Genomic DNA, 26,593 nt, shown 5'->3' on the forward strand with positions numbered 1-26,593 from the left:
GTGAGGTTCCGTGCAAAATTTTCCAAGGGCACACCCAAGAAACGCCAATGCTACATCTTCGACTATAAAGAGACACACAGACCGACTTCAGATCATCCAGTGTTGATGATGTTAACTAACAAACTGTACATTTTGTCTGATATTATGACAGTGCCAGTTTCATAGTGAATAGTTCCAGCCAAGAGACACACCAGACGCAATTTTATTAAATACGATAGATGGTTGCATTTCACAACTACACATTATTTTTACATTTAAATATTTAATGTGGTTTTAATTCCAGGTCAGTGTTGAAGAATCTTACAAGAGATGATTTTATGACAGAAAATTGAGGATTAACATCTTTATTAGTGCCACATTCCAAGAAAACCGAGTGTGGTCGGACGAAATGGAATACTCATGGATAATTCAAACTTTTATACTGATTACTATAGTAACTTATGTACAGGTATGTTCTTATTTCGTACTTTGGGTTGAGTTCTGTATGGACAATTTATATAATTCAATGACTCATCCATCAGTAAATTTACCTTCTTGCTATTTGTGCTCTTGGTCCTTTTCAGCTCTATATATTTTTTCTCCTTATCCATATTCTAGTTCCCCTTAGTCTAGCCTTGTTATTTCTCTACCTCTTATCATCGGACCAAACCGATATCTTGTCAAATCAACCTTCAACTTCTTCTTCACCTCCTTCTTCATCTGTCTTCTTCGTCCTCTTTTCGTTTCTTTGTTCTTCTTCCTATCTCCCCTTCTTCTTCCCCTTCTACCTTTCTTCTCAGCATTGGTCTAAACCAAGATCTTGCCAATTCGAATTGTCCTCCTGGTTTTTCTTCTTAATGTTCTTCCTCTTCTTCGTTTTCGCTTAATCTTCTTCTTATGCTAATACAGGAGTCAGAATGCCCATTCAGCTTCTTAGTAATTCGCCTAAAATATACTTTCTGTTACTTGCTTTTAGCATCTTCAGCAACCCATAAGGCAAGGGTAGCAACTAAACTAACCCTTGACGAAATATCCCGAATATGGAATTCATCTCGTATCTCACTTCTTTTTCATGGTGTATCGAATATGAGTAGTAGCATGGTGAGATATATTTCTAATAGTACAAATAGAATGTGGGAATGTCCTCAGTTCAGTTACAAAGAGAACATATCTTAGTAATAAATTCATTTGTTAGAGGGCAATATCTGATAATAATACCTATATAACATAATAAACAGCTTTATTTGTTAAAGACATTCCATACCGCAATAATATACTAATGTGCCTTCGAGATACTGGGACAGTCTGATTTAATATTATACAAAAGAAAAGGTAAAGTCTAGGTTTAAAATAGAATTATCGAGTCTTTAATGTTGGTATTTATATAGACATTTTAAGACGGACTGTTAAAAAGGACAACTATCTTGTAGCTTAAAGGGACAATACCAATCTTTTACCGTGGAAATGAAATGGCAGGACAGCGGCATTAGTCTGCTGTTTTTCGATTTCCAACTGTTGAGGGATCTATAACGTACACAGCCTGTAGCACACAGGGCCTCGGTTTATTGTCCCATCCGAACGACAAAACGCTTTTTCCATGTCAACCCCTCTTTCCTGCATCACTGACAGCGTATGTCGGGATTGAATCCTAGGTCGGTGCGCAAGTGTCTAACTCACTTAGCCACTACGGCTTTCGACAATACACTGGAGACTGGCTCAAAAACTTCTCATTCGATATTTGAAATAAACGCAAAGTATAATGCAAGAGGACATAACTCTATGCATAAGTATGATTTGAAATGGTTTCCTCATAACAATTAACCAGACGTGCGTTCTACAGTCTTGGAACAATTTTATTTGGAAAAGTAGCTTTCTGACAAACTTTCCCTAATACAACACTGCATGGCCTATTTTACATTGATAGGCTACTATTACCAATCATTACCCAAAACATTACCTTTAATCTGAAGATGTCGAGAATCTTTGTGAATACAATGAAATGTCTTCAGTACTTGTCTTGACCTCGTCTGACCCTACAACATTTTAAAACATCGCCATACCGTCCTATGGTTTGTTGTCCTTGACAATCATGTTGGAACGTCAACTATTTTGTTACTGTAAAATTTTACTGGACATGACGAAGAAAACTGGGTTTGTTTGTTGGAAGGTGTCTAGTTCAGCAACTCTTTTCTATCAAAAACAATATATAAAGTCGTTCGAATTTTCTAAAGTCGTTCGGGGTTGTATGGGGCTAATAATAACAAAGGTCCGGTACTCATGACAGATCTTTAGACAATTAACAAGGAGGAGATTAATGTCTTCATCATGGGAATCTTCGTCTATTACATACTGCACAATTAGCATAATCAGCAAAAAATAGCATGTAAAAATCATGTTCAATTTATTTGTTAAGTCACATTTTATAGAAAGTCGTTATCTGTGAGCATGTCATGACATTCCATCTACAATAATAATCACGAGAATTAAAAACTTGGGATCATTTCTTGTGGTCTTGCATTAGATATTAATGAAATGGAATTGAATCAGATTCGGGCATATCTCCTTTCCCCTAATATAAAGACTGATGACAGATGTGTACGTTTTTCCCGAACTTTTACTTAAAGGAACAACTGGCAAGTAAAGTTTGCTACTAGAATCATACTAAAATATTTTGTCTTACATGCCATGCAGTGGCATAATGACAGAGTATGCAAAGCACCGATATTGTTGAAACGAGAAATTGTGTCCTCAGACGACCTATCTACCGAGATGGCGTCTACTTAATAGGAGCTAAATAGTATATTGCGAAATGTCGTGATATACTATTAGTGGTATTGTAGATAGGTATATATAAAAGGTATAAGAGTAAAGTAGTAGATAAGTTAATATTACGTGATTGATATAAAGATATTATGGTTATTTTGGGACTTGAAATAATAGTAGGTGGTAGTAGCTAATGGACAATAATGGACAGTTAAATGGAAAAACCAATAGATATACAAGAACTGTTTTTCCTGAATTTGAATTTTAAAAATTTGCATGCGGAAAGCAATGTAAGAACTGCTTATTCACTTCAAAGTATTTGTTTACAGTCAGTTCTTTTGTCATGGCTTAGTCTTTTACAAGTGTAGCTCAGAATTGATTTTTCATCCGCACATTTTAAAAAGTAAAATGTAATTATTATTTAAAGGCCATGAAACTAATTGTGCGTACTCAGCAATTATTCAATCTCAATAACCCACGTAGGAATGTGAAACATAAATTCATATTTTTATTTCCCCATCGGTTGTTTATATTTTCAATTAAAATGAAACTAAATATATCGCACTAAACCTGGGGTTAAATAGCGGTGACATCAAAGTGTAGTTGAAGTACAGAATTATTTAATTTACATAGTATAAAGTGCAACCACTTTCACTTTCGTTGTATCAATATTTGAATTTTATATTAACCAATGCAAAAGATCTTTATGAAAAGACTACTGTTATTGTCGTTATAAAAAGACCTTACTTGTGCTTTTTGTGTGGTTCACTGAGACGCATTTAAAGGGAGAGATTCGTCATTTTCGAGCCATGAATATTTATTAATAGTCTTCAGAACTACTATAAGAGAAATGTACGAAACCCGCACAATTCCTGCAAAAAAACCTCAAACTGGGAATTTCTGTTTCAATATGTCTCTTCTATATGGCAATGAATCTAAAGATGCTCTACGGTTTCATGCCTTGCCCTTTTAGTCTTGCAATGTTCGTTTACGAATGCGATTTAAAATTGAGGGAACATCAACATCTGCAATATTGTAGTTATATGTGTATTTATATTATTTCAGTGCCGTGAGAAGGGAAGATGGGAAGATTGGGGGCAGTATTCATCCTGTTCCAGAACGTGTGGAGGTGGAGTTCAACATAGAAATAGACGATGTATTCGAGGAAGGTAAGTAGGCTATAAATTTCAAATTTTCAAACTTCTAAGACGGTTTACCAAAATATCTCAAACCTAACTTTGTAACAAGACCATTAATTGATGTGCAGCATTACCTGTACGGTGTTTTTACATGACTTGGTATAGATTGCTGGTTCAGATCCAGACCGTGGTCTCAAATTCTCAATCGTTCCCCCACCATTTCTATTGGTAACACATCGCACATCATGTCTGCCACTTTAATAAGTAAATCTGTTAGGGACTGAGGTAATAGGTATTCATGATGTTAAAAGATTTTTTAGATCGACCAATCAAAACGCCTTTACATACAGTTTGTTTTGTAAATATGAACACACAGTACAGGCAACCGTCTTTATTGTTTTTTTTTTCACTGCTTCGTATGTACTATGTAGAAAAAGTGAATAGCGGTCCTATGTATTTATTGATAAGTGGGCAATCCCCGCAAAAAGGAGCAAAAAACTTTGGTATTTTTATTAGTGGGGTCTTTACCACTTAAAAAATTACAAATATCCCTGGTGAGATTGACTAGAAGCTCGGTCAGAAAAATCTCTGAAAACTCACTCAACTAAGACAGGTGCTCTGACGAACTAACATATTGTGATATTTGAGTTATAAAAATAATGACCATAACTTTTTTACAACCCTGAGAAAACATATTAAACAATAATAAAAATAAGGTTTTAAGAAACAATGAGTTTACTTATTTCATTGATGTTATTTTTGATAATAAAAATGGTGTCGTGTTGGACAAGAAAGGGTTAAATTAAAACATAGATACGCTACATTACTTTTTATGTAATATAAACATACATTTTGACCTGTTTCGCTATAAACATCAATTTTATGGTGTTAAGATTTTTACTATTTTAAAGTATTTTTGGTTATAAAATGTAAGGTGTTATCGAAAGTGCTTCGGCTTAATCAATTTGGTTTCTAAAGTGTCCCATTATGGTTTCATAAGTTACTGTTGAAATACACATCACTATAGGTGTATATTTTCTGAAATTAATGCCATTTTTACTACTTTTAGGCTTGGTCTCTGATATGTGGCCCTGATATTCCTTACGTTTGTTTCTGTTGTCAGCATTTCATATGGTTACACAAGTTATCACCACAAATTGGATTGGGTTTTAGAAAAACTACTTTTCAAAACCCATCATCTCGTTCGACTTAGACATAGAAATAATGGAAATAAAAGAAAGCTTTACGTCGTAATGTCTCATTCCATCTTCGGGGACTACACCTTACTACAAATTTAAATATTTTACATTCTCGAAATGAATTTTTTATTAGATATGTCGGTTCGTTCAGTCTATGTTATAAATTTTAAATGAGATTTTTGACAGTCGACTAATGATGTTTTATTAAATTCCTTGAATGAAAAATTGCTAGAGAATTTTCACTTTATAAATTACAAGTCTGAATTGTATGACCTTGAATAATTAGCAAGGTCACACTCGTTAAAATCCTATTATTTTCATGACATCTTGTAGGCTGATTTAAGAAAGTTGACATAAGATGAATAGAATTTGTTTATATTAATTTTTTAAGCTATTCATCTTAAAGATGGATTCCGGCGAATATTTTCGGTGAGAACAAGCAATAATAACTGCATTGTTCCTATGAATGATTGGGATGTTCTGGTGTTTTAAGAATTTTAATAGAATGCATTAATTAGATTGTCCACCAGCGAATACAGCCATTCAGAGCCTTTGATTGAAAGACTAATCATTATGGCTTACTGTTTACAGACTTCCTGTCGAGGCCTGTGATTGGCATCACTGCATTTACAAACATTTGTGTCGAGGTATAAGACGAAGTTCTTAATTTCTTGACATTTTGAAGATGGAGCTAAGTACACAAACTGGGTTTAGCTGTTCTGGAAACACTATGGATATGTCATTTTACTGCTATCACCATATAAACTGTATGATTTAAATTTAATTGTTCTTTGTTTTTTACCGATCCACAATTTACATCCCTACAACCAGTGCTGCACTTGTAAAGTGTCATAAAGTACACGATATATTTTATGTACTTTTCTCAGTAATCATGTACAATTTATCTACTCGGGTGATACTCCTTTTAATCATAATATACATCTTTTCAAATATCACACAGGAAAATATGCTTAATATATTTAAGTCATCAATGAATGCATTGAAGGTGCATTAATAGACGTTTTTATCGCGTCCATCAAGTGAACTCTATGGAAGGGCAAAACATGCAGTCTAAGTCAATTGTGCATTGAATCTAATTATGACCGTTTTGCCCTTCCATAGAACTCGAATAATGGTGCACTTACATTAAAGATGATTTTGTATTAATGTGCATCCCAGGTTCCCATAAGGATCTTTTTGGTATTTAAGGTAGCATACCCCTTCACAGCTCTTGAAACCAAAAACAGTCATTTTATCCAAGTTTATCTTATTTTTTTCACTCTCTGACACAAACCAAAGTCGAATGAGTGGATAAACATAAAAAATTGAGGCGCTACTTAGTGATAATGTACATCAATTCTTGGCACTGCAGGCCTACACGAAAAAGTGACGAAATATCTTGATTAACCCCAGGGTTATTATTCACTGATGCCCCCATGCTTCACATAAGCATTCTACTGCAGACCTACCCTTGTGCTTATATGATAAACATATCACAAAAAGACACATTGGTTACATTGACAGGCCCTGCTTCACCCAAATTCCCTTGTGAATGCTTATTGAAGCTTGTAATTAGCCAACAGGAGGTCTCCACTACGTCTATTCCACTATCTAAACGCCTTCAATTGGGTAATTTTAACTCGCATTTTTCATTCACATTATAACCCTGTTTGTAATTTGAGTTGATTTCATTTATAAAATGTTTTTATTCAATTTTCGTGTTCATGTGTAAAATAGGATTTTTATATCTGCTAATTTACTAAATATTTAGTTCCCTTTCGCCACTTTTTGAGAAAATCTGAGCATTAATCTGTTTCTTATGTCGATTTTATTAACACCTTTTCAAGTGTTTTTCTTACAAATTCTATCTGAAAATGAGGTGTTTTTCTTACAAAAGAAGCTTATTGGATTCGTTAACATGGACAAGCCCAAAAATTCCTCGGATAACATATTGATGTTTATGAAATATTATAATGATATGTTTCAGTAGCCAAAATTTCAGTGTGTATATATATAATTGAATACTGTACATATGATTGGATAATGTACATATTGTAATTTCATCTACTGTACATATTCCGCATAATATGCAATAGCAACGATGCTCAGTTATATTCGTTTATGGGGGTTTGATATCGAGATTGGTACAGATTTATGTAGATTGTGGACAAATTTTCATACGAATCAATATCATTCACAGTATCATTAGCTTTTTCTCGGGTTCAGTGCAAAATGAAATGAATAGAGTTTTACGTCCTACTTTTCTTCAGTGGGTTCAGTGCAGCCGACAGTATAGCAACACATGACATTTAAGCTTTTGTCACGGAAATATTGGGTAATATGACAATGATAAACGATAACTTTTAGGTTACATTGATTGTTACAATTGAATGTGTCACACAAACTGAAAAAAAAAAAAGTCTGAATTCCTTTAACTATTTGACATGATGTTACAAGAGAACATCTTATGTTAAAAAACAATGGTGATATTGTTTCTTTATAACACAAACTTCTTTTATTTATACACATGAACAGGATAGTCCGAGAAAAATCCCTTAATTGTCTGTGATACATTAGAATTGTTAGAGAGTTTCTTTGGAGTCTTAATAGGTAGTGGTCAATCTGCAACTATAAAGGCTATCTACAAATTCAATTTCGTCAGACTTCCCAAATTCAAAAGGGAGCTAGCTAATCTTCATTTTCCAAGTAATGATGACATCAATTCCGCTATGAATGACTTTTTTTGCATTGCTGGCAAAAGCGTAATCTCGAAGGGGACAGAAGTAAACGAAAACCATCGACTTGATAAGGGTCTTAGAGCATTTCAGACAACCCTCGTATTTTCTAAAATAAAAGACAGACGTCCAACAGTCGGGCAATAACTGACTATAATTTTACTATTGTTCTGGTTTTTGACCACCTGTCGAGGCCAACAAACATACACTGTTCTTTCACGTAACCCTCAAATCAGATATAAAATATATTATTGTAAAAATTTGAAAGTTGACACTAGAAGTTAAAAAGCTTGTTGAGAAAGATTCCGGTTTCAAATAACTTAATCATTGAAATATAATATTTAATGTAATCATAATCGTGTGGTTATGACAATCCTACCTAATGGAGAAAGTTGTCTAACAATTGATAACCATATGATAGAAATTCATTCCATATTATCTTAACTGGATGCCTTAACCGATCCCTTTTGTAGTAAAATTGAACAGTGACTATGTCCATTTGCCGAATCTGTGATATAATTGTAGACGAACCGAGCGTCTGATCGGTATTGCGAGAAACAATATGAGTTTCTATCAACGTGTAAAACAAATGAATATTGTCTTTAAAGATCTCTTTATTTCTGTTAAACCAAAGATGCCACTTCGCATGAAGACAATTGTATACAAGAATTTTATTTTGAGAAATGATACGAGTGACTGAAGTCATGCACAATCAACATGTAAACTGAATTAATAGGCGACTATTCCTCTTAAAATATGTAAGTCATTTTACACAAAACCGAAACCTATGATGCCACTTCAGTTGCAAAATCAAACGTGGACATTTTAAGCCTACAGATTTGATGATTTCTATGTAAATTGAAGTAAAAACACCAAGATTTTCAGAAATACGATGAAGGTTTCCAAATCAATCTGAAATTGACCATCGACAGAGAACATGAGATCCAGATTTCCCCCAAACTGCTTAAATACAACTCGAAAACACAATTTTAAAATAAATCCATCATCTCACTTTTATTTATTTTTCTAAAAGAACAACTAACAAGTTAACTGTTGTTTGTATCCATCATGTTTGACAAATTACACGGAAGGTGATTTGTCAACTATCAGCAAGATGACACCCAAGGCTATTAAACCTCTTAACAAAATGAGATCGAACTTAATAAAAAACGCGCCATCTGAGAAATCGAAACCAATGGGTTTTACACCTGATGATTGTGGACACACTCTTGTCAGCTATTCCAGGTGTCACAGATTTGACAAAGGCAGATTCAGACAGCGGATAGGAGACGGAGATGGTATATGCAGCTTTAAAATTAAATCATTTTTCTAATAAAGTTTCGGGGTTACCTGCCAAAGAAACACAAATTTTTATTAATTTTCAAAAAAAAAAAAAATATGTGGATCCCAGAATACGTCACATTCAACACTATTGATTGTGGTCATTGACGATATTCCTTTTCAAAAAATTCCATGATTTTTTGGATTTGACAATTGAGGGCTGAAAAGAGGGAATGTAAACACTGTGCTAAAATCAGAATCAAACCTCTTCATCTGAATCTTGTATCCATTCTAATGATAAATAGGATGATAATTATCGTATCTACTGCATGGTGAAGTAAACAGCAAGGGGTCTCCCATTTTAACAATGGCTTATCGGTTTAACAAATTGCCCGTCATTTTAGTAACATTATAGGGGTATTAATTTGATATTAATTACTAGGTATGTTGAAAAAATGCTGACTTCATAGTATCGCTAGCGTGAGCAAAGTTTGATCATATCTCGTTTGTCCTTATTTTAATGGAGTAATTGAGCGTTTAATTACCGAAGTATATTTCAGTATTAAAAGCCGGTGTGTACTGTGGGAAAGGCTGGTGGTCACGAGGAAATCGAACCCTTATCAGAATTTTCGTATTTTTCTACTCTTTTTTGATGCATTTAAAATATATTCCATCGTCATGATTCCGCAAATAATAGACACAACCCATCCTCTGCGAACAACGAAGCGACTGAAAGGCAATATTTGAAAATTGCTTTTATTTAAAATTGCTTGCTATATTTTCAGATCTCATATGAATGGAATGTGTGTTGGTCCAGGGGTTGAATATTCATCTTGTAACACCCAGGTATTAAATAGTATTAAATCTATTCATAATGCCCTATGAACTCTGAGTTTTTATGAAAATAAAAAAATATTCCTACATCATATATCTCATAGCTACGGACTACAATAGTTTAACTCGATAAAGAGTTCTGTCCCCTCAACCATATTGGACCTCCATAAACCATTGTGAGGATGTCTTTAATTTATATTTCTGAACCACGATTAATGTAGGGTTATGATATTATATTAATAAATATAGTTATGTTGGAAGGTAATGGTATATCTATTATTAAATATGAGTTAGATGTGCAACTGCAATGGCTAATTGTAGCATTCCTTCCTTCCTTCCTTTACCCTCAACTAATTTGTTGAAAACAATTGACCTTTAAGACAATTCAAGGTCATTACATTTAAAAGTTTGAAATCCTGCCTAATAGAATATGCTAGGACATTTGTGAAAACTCACCAACCCGGCATAACTGGTAGACCCATTCAATTCTGAAGCTCTCCCTTGTTAGAGAACTTTCTGATTTGTTCCATTTCTTATACATTTCAGAAGCATATAATATCAAATTATCTTTCAATAAATTTCAGCCATGTCCTGCTGATGCCAAAGATTTCCGTAGCGACCAATGTTCTAGATATAGTCAGGTCAAGGTCAATGGTCGAAAGTATTCATGGCTACCCCATACAGGTAGGAAAGACGAAAATAATCATTGGAAAGTTATCATGATTGGCATGGTGTGATTAAATATACTAACTAAAGAGCATGGGAGGGCAGAGTTGACAAACCCAGTTGCTAGGAAGGCAGAGTGGTATCAGGTGTTTTCAATAAAGTCTTTGGACTTGGATACAAGAGCTTAATAAATCCAGAAACCTTTATGATTTTTCAGCATCATCCACTGAATGTGTCTTAAAATGTCAAGCATCAGAAAACCCAGAACTGGTCAAAGAATTCTCTAGAAGAGTAATAGATGGTACTAACTGTGATGGGGTAGACAGTTTTGGCATCTGTGTGGCTGGAGTCTGTCAGGTTAGTTTACATGAGTGTCTAGGGAAACAGAAATCTGCGACTGTTGATTTTGGGCATCATTGACTGGCAATCTGACATGTCCTCGCGATTTTTTATTTTATATTAAGTTTCATACTCTTCTGTCTTTTTTACTTATCAAAAGATTCAACTAAACCTTAGGCAAGTTTCGCAAATTTTCATTGGGGATTTTGAATTTGATTCAGTCACAGAAATGTTTCTTGTACCTAGCTTTATTAAACTTAAATTGAAAATTTTAAAATGAGCCCCAGATTGTCAACAGCTATTTGAGACTTTGATGATTTAAAAATGTAATTTTATTTTTAGCAAGTAGGATGTGACAGAGTGATAGGATCATTCATGAAGGAAGATAAATGTCGTGTTTGTGGGGGTGATGGCTCAACTTGTAAAACCATGTCTGAAATCTTTGATCAGAAAAATCTCAAAGTAGGTTAGTGATATCCAAAACCCCTTTTTTCCATTCCATCATTTTGTGGCTCTGATCAGAACTTGTGAAACTAAAGATTTTAAAATTCTCTGGCATACCTTACATATTACAATGTCCAGATATGTTTTAGAATCTACTTTTCTGAAAAACGTCAACATGCAACTTATCTTAATAGACATAACTTATAAACACAATTGATTACCAGAACAAAAACTGTAGATATTGTTATTGCTTTGTCAACCAGTACACAAGGCTTATACACAAGCTCAATGCTTCTTTCTCTACATTTGGAGAGTTTATTGGTTTTTTTTAGGGCTACATAAAGTGGTTACCATTCCTATTGGATCAACCAATATAGTGGTACGAGAACTCAGAAATAGCCTCAGTTATTTAGGTAACTATATCACAAAATTTATAATGTTTCATTTGATTTTAATGTAGATGAAAATTGTTGCTGTGAAAGATTTGTGTCTGTATTCAGTATTTTATCTTGAATGTATACTGTATAATTGTGAATATAATGCACATTAAAATGTCACACTGTAATCACTTATTGTATCTTAGTTATATCTGTCACGCTCTTGGTATGAGTTCTTTAATAATCCTTTTCACCATTCATTTTGATCTGTTTGTTTTTTTTTCAGTTGTAAAGAATGGTGCTGGTAAATTTTATATAAATGGTTTAAGTAAATCAACCAATGATAATTCAGAAAATAATATTGCTGGGACAACGATAAGATATGTTAAAAAACCTGATCGCCGTGACGAACCAGAAACATTGTCAGCTCTAGGACCACTTAATGAAACACTTCAAGTAGATGTGAGTATAACATGGATATAACAGGTTATATAGAGGCGGTTGAATGCTGGCCCTAACAGCACTGGTTGTGGCATCAGAAATATTCTTATCTTGAGGGCTGTTTTAATCCACAGCACCTAATTGCCCAGCAAATGTCAATTCATATCACTGCAAACTAAGCTATTCCAATACATAGATTTAACAATTGTTCTTAGAAGTCATAGCATTTTTTTTATTCATTTTGGAATTTGGTTTGGATAAAAAACAATTTCAGCAGTCAGATACCACTATCTCTGACAGTGACAGTCTGATGTGAAATATTTCTGTTCTGTTCTTAACCATGACATAATCTGATTCTATTGCTAGTTGATGATCCAAGATGGCAATCCAGGCATCCAGTATGAATATTCTGTCCAGAGATCATTAGTCCATCACGCTGAGAATCCTAAACTTCGATACACATGGATCAATGGAATCTGGACAAGATGTTCAAAAACTTGTGGACAAGGTAAAATTTTACATTTCTTTCGCCCAATTTCATAATAAATGAATTGTTGATTTCATGTCTAAATCTGGAAGGAAGAACTATATAAGGATGATGATAAAACATAATGAAATGAATTTAGATTACTTAAGAATTATACAGCAAATGGAAGGAACAGGCTTTAATCATACTGAAAATTCAAATAGATCGTATCATGTAACTTCCCACAATTTGTTCAATGTATTTTATAAATTAATATTATTATTATAGGTCTACAGATTAGAGCAGTATCATGTATAGATCGTCAGTCTGGTGTATCTGTTAGCAACGACCTCTGTGACATCAGATTAAAACCAGATGGCCGTCAAGTCTGTAGACAACAAGATTGTCCGGAGGATAGAATTGGATATAGGTAAGACAATAGTATAAAAACAGTTACAGAGCTTCCTGTTTTCAGAAATCAAATCTCATATTGAACAAAATTATTTGGAATGATGATTATATCTGTCACAAATTATGGGATAGAATAGCTACTCAATAACATGTAATATGTCTCAATTATAATTTCAGTTGGGTGTTAGGCCATTGGGGAGAATGTTCATCAGATTGTGGTATAGGAGAGCAGACGCAATTAGCATATTGTCAAGAGAAGGGAACTATGGGTAAAGCAGTTTATACCGATGATGATCTGTGTTTACGATATGTTGGCCCTAAACCAGATTATAAACGTGCTTGTGAAGGAGATATTAGTTGTCCTCATTGGACTTCAGGACCTTGGTTAGAGGTAAGCCATTTTTCGATCATGCATTTATTAGGATAGATTAAGAGTAACTATGATCAACACCATAAGCCTCTTAGGAAGCAGGAGATGATTTTGTAGATTAGTTAATTCTGTTAATTTTTGTCCCATTTCTCAAAATTATGATAATAACTTAGTCAGGTTTACCTGTAACATTTTGACAATGGTAGACTAATCAACTACATTACATGTTTCAGTGTAGTGTCACATGTGGATTTGGTAGACAGACCCGTCAAGTCTTTTGTCAAGAAGATCCACCCAATTCCCAAGAAGAGCCAAAACAAAGACCTCATGAACTGTGTGCTCATGAGAGCAGACCTACACGACAGAGACTATGTACTAGGAGTCCTTGTAGTGACGGCAGCAATAGAAATTATCTGGAATTTGAGGTGAGGTTTAACTTCTTGCCAATCATATTTTAACACTTATATTTGAGCAAAGATATAGGAACACATCCAAGAAAGAATCAATATTTGAAAATTAGTAGTCCACTTTATTTTTAGGAAACAATATATATTTGGCATGTATTTTTTGCTTGAAATTTTCAATTATTCTTTTTCAACTAATAACCTAGGTTTTTGCTTTGAATTATCCTTATAAAATAGATCTTGAGATATCTTAGAAACTGAGTTTTGCTGTTGATTTGTCTATATATGCTAGTCACGTTTGAATATAGAACCACCTTGAACCATGAACCATGAAAATATTTTAGATTATCTTAAGAAAGTGTAGTTGTATTCCATCTAGTACACTAGCACCTGCCTTCATCTACTTAACCAGTACTCTCTCCTACATGTTGGTCCATGTTGTTTGTTTATTTAACTTTTTCATCCGGATTAACATAGGTTTATAAGTAAATTTCTGTGTAGCTAAGATGTAAAATGGAATGGTCCCAGGAGGTTTTCAGTATTGTTGCATTCAATCTATTGGTCTGCTTAAAAGAGGCAATGTCATGCAGTGGGCAATAGACCAAATTGAAGCTTTCGTCCATTTCCCACCTTTCACAAATCTCTTTTCATCTTGTACAAACTACTACATTCTAACTATTTCTCATACCTGCATCCATAGGAGGAAAATGTTAAAAGATTTCAAGACATCAACTAGAATGAGTTTTGTGACTCATCTTAACTACAGGTGTCCATAAGAAAGGGGTTATGTAGCAAAATCGGTCAGATTCTTTGGAGCTTGCTTAGTTACTTGAAAGCATGGTGGTCATGGGTTCTAATCTCTATTTGGTGACCTTGAATCAGCTTAGGAAAAGCTGGATCTGAAAGGATCCTTGTGTAAATGGGTTTGGATAATCCAGGAAAAATCAATTCCAAGAAGTTTGGCCAAGAACTGTTGGTAGAAAGGACTTTAAGGAATCTAAGATGGTCTCCTTCTGTTAAATTGTTTCTTTGTTTCTTTTCACTAAGGTATTCTGGCCAGTTTGCTATTGGTCCCACACACTGAAACCACTCTCACACCTAATAATTATATCAATTTAAACTAACACTGACTAATATCAATAAACATGATAGGAGAGGACTGGTTGTTTATTTTAACAAGACTATCTATAGCACTGATCGCCCAGTGACCTTCCATTCAATAGTTTATTTAACATTTCTAGTGTCAGGTGATCAGGTTAAGTTTGTATCCGAATCAGACAGGTGGCGTTGGTGTAATCCATACTGTAACTAACGGTGATGACCACCCAACCTTAAGGCCAGTCTGTGATATAAAACATAGCTTATACATAACTTCAGACATAGTTTCACATGGGAAACACACTGGACTGTTCACCATTTGTATTTTCTCTGCGGCAGGGTGAGAGCCAAGAAGATAAGCCAACCCATCAAAGCATAGTCATTGGCAATTAAAGCAACAAATCTGCAACTGCAAGTTGCAAGTTGCAAGTTCAAGTCAGTTTATGACCTCAAGGCAAAACATTTCTAAGGCTACTGTCAGTTTCATTCAGCCTCATTGCGCTCAACTCCTTTAACAAGTTTATGCATCACTGAGTGATGAGCTTACTTAGCAATTCCACTGTCAGTTTACAATATAGCAGTGTTTTGACTATGGAGATGCGTTGTGTCTAGTGTAATACCCAATACCTGTAATTTCTCAGTCAGAAGTGAATGTGCTAAGCAACAAGTTACCAAAGCCCTTATCAGGAGCTTGACCTTAGTGATTTGACTGTTTTAGCAGTGACCACCCAGCCTTCCAGCATTCGACAGTACAGAAATTTACTCATCTTTTAACACCTCATCTATAAACCATACTACAGTATAAAACAACACAGAGTTTTATTTGACCATCTGTTGTTTTATTCCAGCTTTCACTGGTTTGTGAAAAATTGGTTAATAATGATAATACTAACTAATAATATTGATGTTTTTTGCACTATGAATAGGTCAATACCAAGGATTGGTTTTGATGAGCAACTTTATTTTACATGTTTGTTTATTGAACCATGCTAGAGAGTTAAGTACTCACTAAAGAGGATCATGGTTCTGAACCTTTTCAATTCCTAGTACTCTTGACTAAATTAAAACACTTATAATACCCCCTCACCCACCAAGAGCAAAATGAAATCGGTGTACACTTCAGACAAAAACTGTAGATTGTCACTGAGTGAACAGGAATGTTTGCTTCTACTGCAATTGTCAAGTCATAGGACACTGTTAAAAACTCTCAGGTTCCCCTTTGGTGCTTAATGGTACTCCCTAAAAGTACTACTATCCCAGTGATTCCCAATTAGCCAATTAGGTAACATATGATTGATAATATCAACATTACATGTAATGCAACAAAAATCTTGCTCATTTAAAAACCATCAAGGGTGATAAATGGCTGTTTTCAAATGTTCTTCTATCTCATTTTAATGTTATTTATAGTTATTCATTCTTTTTGTGGAACTTGGTACATAAAATTACTGTCAGTCTGTACTTTCTTTAAGGTTAAGATAACTGATTCCGATTTCAACATGTCAAACATCTTCAGAAAGTTGTAAAAACAGACAGGAGTTAAATGTAACAGCCAATTGAAATAATATCAATAAATCAAGGTTGTAAAAATAAAAAGGAGTAAGATGTATCAGCCAAAATAAATAATATCATTATTATTAGCCTTGAAAAACAGATCTGGAAATTTGTAACGATTTTCAAACAGCTGAAATTTCTGTCACAACATGAGGTGTTCAATAGAAATAATATACTTGAAAAAAATCAGAAAAAAATATTCCCACAGATAGGATGGTGTTTCATAAAAGGATGCATACTGCAAAATTGACCGATGAGATTTCCTGAAGTAACAAAAGTCATTGAAATTATGCTAGGTTTTATATTAATAATAATTTTATAAAATTTGTGTCAAGCAGGTTATAGTCATCTAAAGTTTAGGTTTATCAGCTGAAAAAGCTCAAATTCATTTATCTGTAATAACTGCACACAATTATATAGATAACAATTACTTTAATAAATAACTTGCGACATTTCGACGATGATGCTTTCGTCATTGAAGTTATTTATTAAAGTAATTGTTATTCATATGATTGTGTCCAGTTATTCATACGCCAGTTACTAAATGCCACTCAAGGAAGATATCTGTAATACTTTTCAATTTTGCAAATAATGTAACAAGCATGGTCTGCATAAGTGACTATCAGGGTCCAGTTGTTCATCTAGTTGTTATTTTAACAATGGCATTATATTTAACCATTGGTTAACTAAATTAGACTGTTTTTCAATGAATTATCTCATTCTGTAAAGTGACTAATCATGATCTTTATATCCCAATCAAGTCCAAAGCAATAAGATAAGATTTTGTTAATAAAGCTTAACCAATTCCATCCTTCATTTCAGGAGAGTGGAGAAATCATAGCTCATTGTTCAGCAACATTGTATGGTTGCTGTAGTGATGGGAAAACAAGGGCAGAGAACTGGAAGAAAACTAATTGTGGTCAGAATAAAGGTAAGAAATCATTATTTTAGGGTGGAGGGCAGACGTGTTCAACCAGATCTTGGCAGGATTGAGATCATCCCGACCTTGTTGGCATTCTCCATTGATTTAAATTGAATGAGGTGAAGATATTATAATTGAGATAAATGGCCAACCAGAACTGTTCTTTTACAATTAATTTTGGGTGGGGTCAGAATGATTTAATATGATTAGCTCAGTGTATTTAAATGCCATCTATAAATTCATTTAATGTATTTTTTGAGTGGTAATTTATGTCCAATAACCAAATTTCAGAGTTTTGTTCATTTTGTGTTGTGTTTTTGTCATTTTTTATTTTTTATCTAGCTTAATTGAATGGATTTTTTCTCACCTGATGAATTTAAATTTGTGTTGGTGTTGGTGGTGTTAAATTATCAAAAGCTTAAAAAATTTCAGAAGTTTGTTCAGTATGTGTTGTTTTAGTCATGTTTGTTTATATGTTGTGTGCTTGTTGTTTGTAGTCCTTGTGTCGTCTCATTTTCTTAGGCTTGTTAAACACATCATTTACTTTTTGGTTCATCATTCGCTTTAAGCATGTGTTGGCTGTAGAGATACCCGTAAATAGGATTAACATGGTAGTGAAAAGTGTCCAAAAGTTGGAAATCAAAGCAATACTGTATTTCAGAGCATTGGACCACCCTATCTGTATAGCATGTAGTTATGTTTGTATTCTATAAGTTTCTAATTGTTTGTTTATTGCACTTTAATTATCTAATTGGTTCTTCCATGCCTTAAACAACTTCAGTTAACTGTTAAACCCTAATATCAAACATCAAAGCACCCCAAATTTCCACAATCTTGCCTTGAAAACGAGTTTTTTAATATGTCTATAGGTTTTGTTTATTGTGATGTTTATATGTTTATGTGTTATTTATTGTTTATTTGTGCATCTGCTTAAATCATCTATATCTTATGCTCTGTTAGTTTGATGTTATAGTTTATGTTCAGTTTGTCGTCAATATGTTGTGTTTTGTTTGTCTGTTTATTCTTTAATATTACTTACATTCTCCACAAATATCCTTGGGTCAACTGATGTGATTCAGCCTGTGATCCTACATAGGCAAAGCTATAATTATGTTCTATGTTATTATTTCTTCTGTTACATAATGACGTAGAAAAAGAATTTAACAGAATAATCAAATGCCATAATGCAACAGATAATTTTGGTGCATCCAGTTATTGACATTGAATTGATACAAAGACACTGTACATACATTACATGTATTATAATATATGTGGCAGCCCCAGTCTATATTTCAAATATTCATATTGAAAACAGTATTATCTAAAACTTCATCTCTAAAAACAGTAGTTTTGTCTTGTAACAAATCACCAAAAACAGATCAAAGCTAGTTTTATCATAGCTAGCTTCACCTATTTCTATTTTTTACAGAAACTTCCAACTTTAATTTACAATTCATCAACTTTTCACAATTGACCCAGATAATCTCTCTGTATCTGGTTACTGTTTCTAATGAAATAAGAAATGAATCTTTACTACACAAGATTATCATTATTCAGTAGAGATTTTAACTTTGTTTTTCTCATAAATACTGACCACAGCATCAAAGTTTTAAAGCATTTGAATCATGATATGTCTAGCAACATAGGCAGAGTTGGGGGGGGGGGGGGGGGGAGTTGGTCCGGAGGCACTGCTGCTTCTTTAATTCCATAATAAGTGTATTTGCAGACCAAACAAATTCACAGATTCTCAAGAGACAACTGCTCACTGAACAGGTGCTCACTGGACAGATTTCCAATTGACAATTACTCACCAAATTTTCAAATTTCTTATCATTTTACAAAGGGAAAGAAATGCCTGTATGCCCCATTTGACAATTCTTTGGCCCTTACATGGATCTCCCTCTTATTGATTCATAGAAATGCCACTGCAGTAGTGTATACACCTTCCATTGCAGAGCATGATTTTTTTAAGAATTGGCTTCTGTCTGACATCCCAAATTCTGTTTCGTTATCAACACGGCATTTCTTGTCTTAAAGCAGGAAAGTTTTTTGGGTATCTAGTTCAATTTTTCGTACTCAGACAACCAAGCGTGTAATATTATCTCATGTTTTGAATTATCTTACCGTCTGCTGACAACTTCAATCATCTAAAATTACCTCCTTGATAAAAGATCTTGGATATCAAGGGGGGATAATATTATGTTTCATTCATCTGTTTTTATACTTTCTCTATCTGTCTATCATACAAATCGTTAAAGGTTAAATTTCAAGGTCTGATGTTATCGAGTTCAAAGGAAAGATTTGGTTAAAAAAAATGATGTTTTTTAAATGATATAAAATGAATAAAGGAAACGCATATATTTTACAAGCATAAAACTTTAGTTTGAAATCTCTTTTGTAGATAGCTGGCCCATGATCAATTTTTTTGTGGCAATGCTCTTGCTGTTGAATCATTTGGATCAATTGAAGTGTTTCACTCAAGGTCATAAGACTTTCCCATGCTTGACAAGCAAAATTTCAAGAAAATATAACAAAAATATCATCAGAATTCAAGTGATTCAACAGCCACACCTTAAGATTTGATAATTGTTATGTTCATTTGATGTGACTACAAAATTCTGAGTGAAAATCTTGTGTTACAAAGGAATACTAATAAAATGTAAGTAGGTCCTTATGGTCCATTGCAAACATGATGTAAGACGTGGAACTCCTAGAGAGTTAACCATTTAAACAAGTGTAAAATTTGATGTAGTTAGTAATTGAGACACAAGGGTTAATGTTAAAACTATTATTATAGTATATTTGTAAGGTGGAAAACAAATTATTACTTCATTACTGTCAAAGTGTTAAAGTCATTAGTATATTAGGCCATGGTCACATTCTAAAAACTCAAAATGATGTCTTTCATGATGGAAATAACTTACAAATGTGTTACTGCAAGGTCACTATCAATGTACTGAAAAAGATCCAGAAGATCTATCAATTGATCAGATCTGATTAGATCTAGCCGTGGCCACATTCTAAAACCCAATTGATGGGAGACAAGATCATGATCACAATCAATATACCAAACGGTTAAGAAAATCCTTTAATTGGTAAGGTCATTGTTGCTCAAGGTTGTTCTGAAAACAATGTCCCTGTAGTTCATGAAATAAAAAAGGAAAGCAAAGTGAGCTTTCACAACTCAAAGTTTCAAAATCTGTACCAAGCCTTAGTCTGTTATAATATTTAGTGATGACAAATTCATTTTATTGAACTGTTTTCTATGACTCAGTCAATTGCTAAAACACAGAGGGTGCTAAAACATGGAGGGCAGAAGATAGAATTGTTTATCTAACTCTGTTTATAGGCCCACATTAATCTGAAAGAATATCCTTTAGAGTGATGAAAAGTAGTTCTTCTGACTTCGTTAATGGCAAAAACACTTCAGATTAGTGGGAAACTTGTCAAATGGAAACTTGTTTTTACATGTTTTTTCTTGATGTTCACTGAATAACAGACTCTTAAAAACAATGTTGTTTTTTCAGCAGACTGATTGTCGGTATTTCATCATCTGTTAAAACCACGCCTTTTTATCAGGAAGTAGATGAGACTATGGTTATCAAAATATGGTCATATGAGGCAATGAATACAATTTTTTCATACAAGAGATGTTGCTTGAACTCATAATATTGAGATGTATGTGTTAATATTTACAAAACAAACCGTATGTTAAGGTACATTGAGTGGTCAGATTGAAAATCATGCAACTTGAATATTTATTACCGGTTTACATACTAAAGTGAAACACTGTAAAAAATATGTAATACTTATATACATTAACAGAGACATTGTGAACCATTAAACAACCCCCTCCCACACCCCCTCTTTAACTATTTTTCAGCCTATGCACCAATGCTATAGGGTACACATGTCAAGAGATTTGTATCTGAAGGAAAAGAAACATTGAATATTCAACTGGTGTTTAGAGATAAGGCCTGACACATTTTATGAAATATGCAAACTGTTACCATATGTGTTATGATAAGATTTTTATTAAGATTTTGTTATTCTTTACTTGCGTGAATACTTTGATCATACTGAATATGGTAAGATAACTGTCATGTATACCATAAGTGCTCAAGAAAGAAAGATAGTGACATTTTTTACAAGAATAACAATTTAGATTCACAATGATCCTTTCTATCCATTGATCCTTGGTCAAACCTCATTGCATTGATCTTCCTGGATTATCCATACCCATTTACAGCTGGGTTTATTGAAAGAGGCATTGATCTTCCTGGATTATCCATACTCATTTACAGCTGGGTTTATAGAAAGAGGCATTGATCTTCCTGGATTATCCATACTCATTTACAGCTGGGTTTATAGAAAGAGGCATTGATCTTCCAAGGATTATCCATACCCATTTACAGCTGGGTTTATAGAAAGAGGCATTGATCTTCCTGGATTATCCATACCCATTTACAGCTGGGTTGATTGGAATAATGACTTTGTCAAGGTCACCAAAATTAAACACACAACCCAGATGGAGTAAGAAAATCTGGTGATAATGCTATTTTGCATCCTCTTTTAGTATCATTTAGCTCTTTTACTTCATGATCCCTAGTTTTTTTGCTCTTGATAAATTAAAATTCTTGGCATATTTGACGAATGCATCATTTAAAATTGTAATCAAATTGGCTCTTTTGAGGCAAACTACGGGTGATGCTCTGAAGTCTGTCTAGGTGGTTAAAAATGCATAAAGCCCACTTGTGTAAAAATATTAATGCATTACCCACCAATTATCATATCTTAATTTTCTGGTTCAGATAGCCACATCAGTGTTTAAAGGGTTAACAATATATTTACTGAGTTTTTGAAATGATTGGTCAGCATGTTCTGATCACTGTGACATAGTTAATGTGTTTACCATTCCTGGGAGGGGTGAGGTTCTACAAGATTTTATGGCTAGATAAGAGAGGAAGTTGTTTTTTTTTTTTGCCGTGCATGGCTGATAGCAAGACAGATTTCACACAACAGCTTTTAACATGTGTTTACAGATTGACTTTATATGTCAAATATATCCAGACTGGAGACAGTGATTCAGAATTCATATTTGTCTATCTTTATGAGGCAACAATGGCGACTCCAAATTTCTACAGCTGCCACTGTGAAACAACATCCAAAAAGCCATGTTGAAATTTATGCTGACACAAGACATTTAAGGACATTAAGCATAAAAAATGTGAATAAACCAAGCAAATATTCTTTGTTCCTCATATTGACAACACTATTATTTAATAGTGGTCTGTATCATCAAAAATATTTAAATTGCATAGTAGAAACGGCCATTTGAACTGTCTGCACTTAATTGCCTAAATCCTAGCCTCGAGATATTTCTATTAGAGAACCTGTCTCAAAATGTCTGTCATAAAGCTTTCAGTTGATACAAAAATGCACCTAAATCTGCCATTTGACAATTCCTGAAATTGTTCAGATTTTATGTGGAATTTTTCTATGAAATTCAAGACTGAAAATGGGTGTTAAGTTATTGAAAAGAATTTAGATCATCAAGATAGCTTTCATAAGACACTTTTAAATCTACATGATGTAATCAAAGATTGATAGCAGCTCTTGTTTTATTTCAATAACAGTAAATGTTAATGGCCACCTTCCTCCTCAATAAATTTTATGCTGTATGAATTTAGTCAGTCATGCTCTAAAGCACAGATATTTATTGCAATGTGATGTGTTTCAGGCATGATTCTAATTATACAAATGAATATGATTTTTATGAAATGAAATAATTAACGCAGCGTAAGTCTTAAACATTAAGTAAAATAAAAGTGAAGCCTTTCAACCCTAGTGACCAGTTTGCCGGCCAAACTATACGCAAATATACCCAGCTGGTAAAGAAGCCATTATCAAGTGACATTACTTAAAGTTAAAATCCTTGGAGTTCAGGGTATATCATGAGGTTTTATTTCATTTTCACCTAGAACTGTCAAAGATGAAGGGATTGGATGAGGTTCACATCAAGTATTTCAGTTTGAAATATTAGATGAAGATCTAGTGGTTACTCAATAACCAAAAACTCTGAAGTTTTCTTTGTTTATGAAAGATTTTTGTTTGTTTAACCCAATTGAGACAAAAATTTAATGCTGTCGAAAATTGAGGACATTTTTTTCAAATTTAAATGATCTAGCAAATGTGTATTGCATTTATGTATATTACATTATACACATTCAAAAAATAAAGTGTATGTTATTCTGCATTTAAGGCAATACACCATAATTATGCAGTTTGTTTTGATTTGGTTCAGGTCATCTGAACAGATGTGTTGGTTTCTGCTTGGTCTGCAATATGGTTGAAGTATTGCTGTTTCAAGTGTATATTCCAGATTTCTGTCTTACCATCTAATTCAGTAGGCAGATTTCTATTTTCAATAAAAGCTTTAACAAACCACATGATGACCTTTTAAAGGGGTATTATGATGTTTTCGTTGGTTGAAAAGAGTTTTTCTCAAATTATTAAAACAATACACAACAATTTAGACAATGTGTCCCTTAACTTATCTGAAATTTTAATAAAAAACAAATTTGTAAAAAATAACATCAAAACTATTAAAGAAGTTTATGTTAATTCTAAGTTCGTTATGCATTTCGGTAGGTGGTAAATGAACATCTTGCACACTGCCTCTTTAATGGATGATGAAATAGCATTGGATATGAAAGAAGATACGCTCATATAGAAGCACTGGCCTAGTTTTTAATTCACACATATTTGAAGGAAAATCAATTTACAGAAAAACTTTTTACACATACAGTATTATGTTAAGATTTAAAATTTCTCTCAATAATCACAGCTTGATGTTGAAATAAGATGCAGAAAATTAATTTTCACTAAAGTACACACAATATGTTAAGAGTTTGAACGTACTGAAAGAGGGAGTGATGTAGACTAAACATTTTAATGAAATGTGTAAAGAATTCAGTGTGAACATGAATTTTTCATAGCTATCATATAAGTTGATAAGAGAATTACTTCAAGATGAACCTAGGATAAAAAATAAATGTTTTTCTAATAATCTTGAATTCTTGCTGATAGACTTTCTGCTGATAATGTCATCAGTGATTGTGGGTATATCATGTTGTTATAACCAAACACCCTGATCAATAACTAGACAAAACCATGGTTCATAATATTCCACTGTTATTGTGCAAAATTTTGGAAACAGCCCCAAATTCTGTCTTTTTGATGTGTTTTGTTATTGAATGACATTTTGAAATGTTTTTCACTCTTAGACTTTAGAAGAGAACTTCCCTAGTTCAGAACCACAATGCACTCAGCCCCATTGTTAGGGTGGTGTTCACGGGGACTGGGCCCCAACAAGTGAGAATCTTACCCCAGCAAACCTTCAGTTCAGTCAATTTTGATTGATTTGCAATGTCTTCAGACAAAACCAAAAAGATGTTACAGTGTTTAGCATGTTAGAAATGACTTTTCTGGGCTTCTAATTTTAAATTTTCAAGGGGGAAGGCCTGCAGCTTATAAAGCCCCACCCACACCACCTTGGTAAAATATCGGACCCCAGCTACAATTCATTCCTAGAGACAGGGCTGAATGGAATACAAAAATATTTCAACAGAACTTCAGAATTAAGATGTACATTAGACCAGTTAAGATATCTGAGTGAGACTTCGATTTATTAGTTAATGATAAATCACTCTCAACATCACCAGTCATGTTAGACAAATTTCATACTCTTTAAAAACTTTGAGTGTGAAATCAGATTCCCAATTATCTCAATATTGCCGATTAGAATCTTCTCAAATTTGGCAGACATTTTATTGATTCGTAGCTCAAATCAGAATTTATCATTTTATAAAAATTTGTCAATATTACTTTTCAGGAAATTCAGATATCAGATAAATAAATAAAGACTAGATCTTGGCTCCGAAAATCTATCTTAGTCTGAATTAAACCACAATAAACTCTAGTGTTTATTTGTAAAGTGAGTTAAAGATGATGTAACAATTTTTCCCTTAGGGATTTCTGACTTTATACCAGTATAAGAAAGAGAATAAAGTATTGAGTATATCTTGTATAAGCAAATAAATTTATTACCTCCGTAGACACAAACACATTCACAGACCGATGACGTAACCAAACTTTGGAAAAGGATTGGAATTAGGGGCTAATTTGCTTAAAGATAAACACAAATAAGCAATTAAGTTTGTTTGGGATCTTGAGGCAACTGTCTGATGGTGTAAAATGCGACATTCATTATGTACTTTCATGAGGAAAGAAGGTTTTCAAAATCAAAATCAAAATTGTACACATCCAGGAATTATTTAAAATGACATAAAGCAGGTAATTTTATTTCTTAGGTAGAATGGTTCGAATGAACACATTATAGCCTTCATTTCCTACCTTTTGGACTTTTCATACCCTAATTCTACAGTAAGATTAATCACTTGTAGTTCACGGTAGACATAGAACTCAATCCATTACTGATATTTAAACAAAACACTATTATTTAGAATTCTCCAAGAGCCATCTTAGGTAACCCCTGTGGTGTTTGCTGGAACCCTAGAGGGTATTAGTACCCCGGGTTTGAGAACTCGGGTATTATATCATTCATTACTTCTAGTTACTGTTTCTTGCACCTCTAAAGTTGACTTCTCATAATAATGTTTTAAATTGTGTATTGACAAAACAAAGTTTAAATCAGAATATAATGTAGGCCTATTAAGAGGAATGTCTTCCTTTATTTCAAGTGATCTCCATATGAAAGTTGTCAGTCAGCAGAATAGAAGAGTCATATTTTCATTTTAAACATTCTCAATACCATGTAAAGGAAACCTCAGCTATAAAACTCACTCCTTTAATCTAAATCTTAACATTCCTGGCATTGATGTTATTGGTAGATCAGATTCTTGGTACGGCTGAGTATAAATTATTTAACAAACATTTCATTTATCTCAGAGGTTCCTGGAATTCTGAGACAAACCAGAAAATATTGGACATTCCTTGAAAATTTACTAAGCTTTTAAATTTGACTTTTGATGAACTCTTGTTGAAATTGACTCAGGTGTAAAATGGTTAAATATTTTGTCAATAAAAGTTGTTCAGTTGAAAGTGTATGTTTTATTTGATGGACACATTAAGCCCAAACTTCTGTTTTTA

At 33.4% G+C, this 26,593-nt stretch overlaps 1 protein-coding gene across 1 annotated transcript; it reads left to right on the forward strand.

Moving 5' to 3' along the window:
- Nucleotides 1-388: 388 nt before the first annotated feature.
- On the forward strand, nt 389-25,336 carry LOTGIDRAFT_161484 (hypothetical protein; the record flags this gene model as incomplete). The annotated part of the gene is made up of 14 exons (XM_009056862.1): nt 389-448; nt 3,808-3,911; nt 9,882-9,942; nt 10,515-10,614; nt 10,814-10,953; nt 11,278-11,401; nt 11,712-11,792; nt 12,043-12,218; nt 12,564-12,705; nt 12,952-13,093; nt 13,252-13,465; nt 13,678-13,869; nt 17,323-17,431; nt 25,317-25,336. 14 exons carry the CDS (start codon nt 389-391, stop codon nt 25,334-25,336), a joined length of 1,665 nt encoding a protein of 554 aa, XP_009055110.1.
- Nucleotides 25,337-26,593: the final 1,257 nt, after the last annotated feature.

This window comes from Lottia gigantea (genome assembly GCF_000327385.1).
Source record: "Lottia gigantea unplaced genomic scaffold LOTGIsca_29, whole genome shotgun sequence".
NCBI classification, from domain to species: Eukaryota; Metazoa; Mollusca; class Gastropoda; family Lottiidae; genus Lottia; species Lottia gigantea.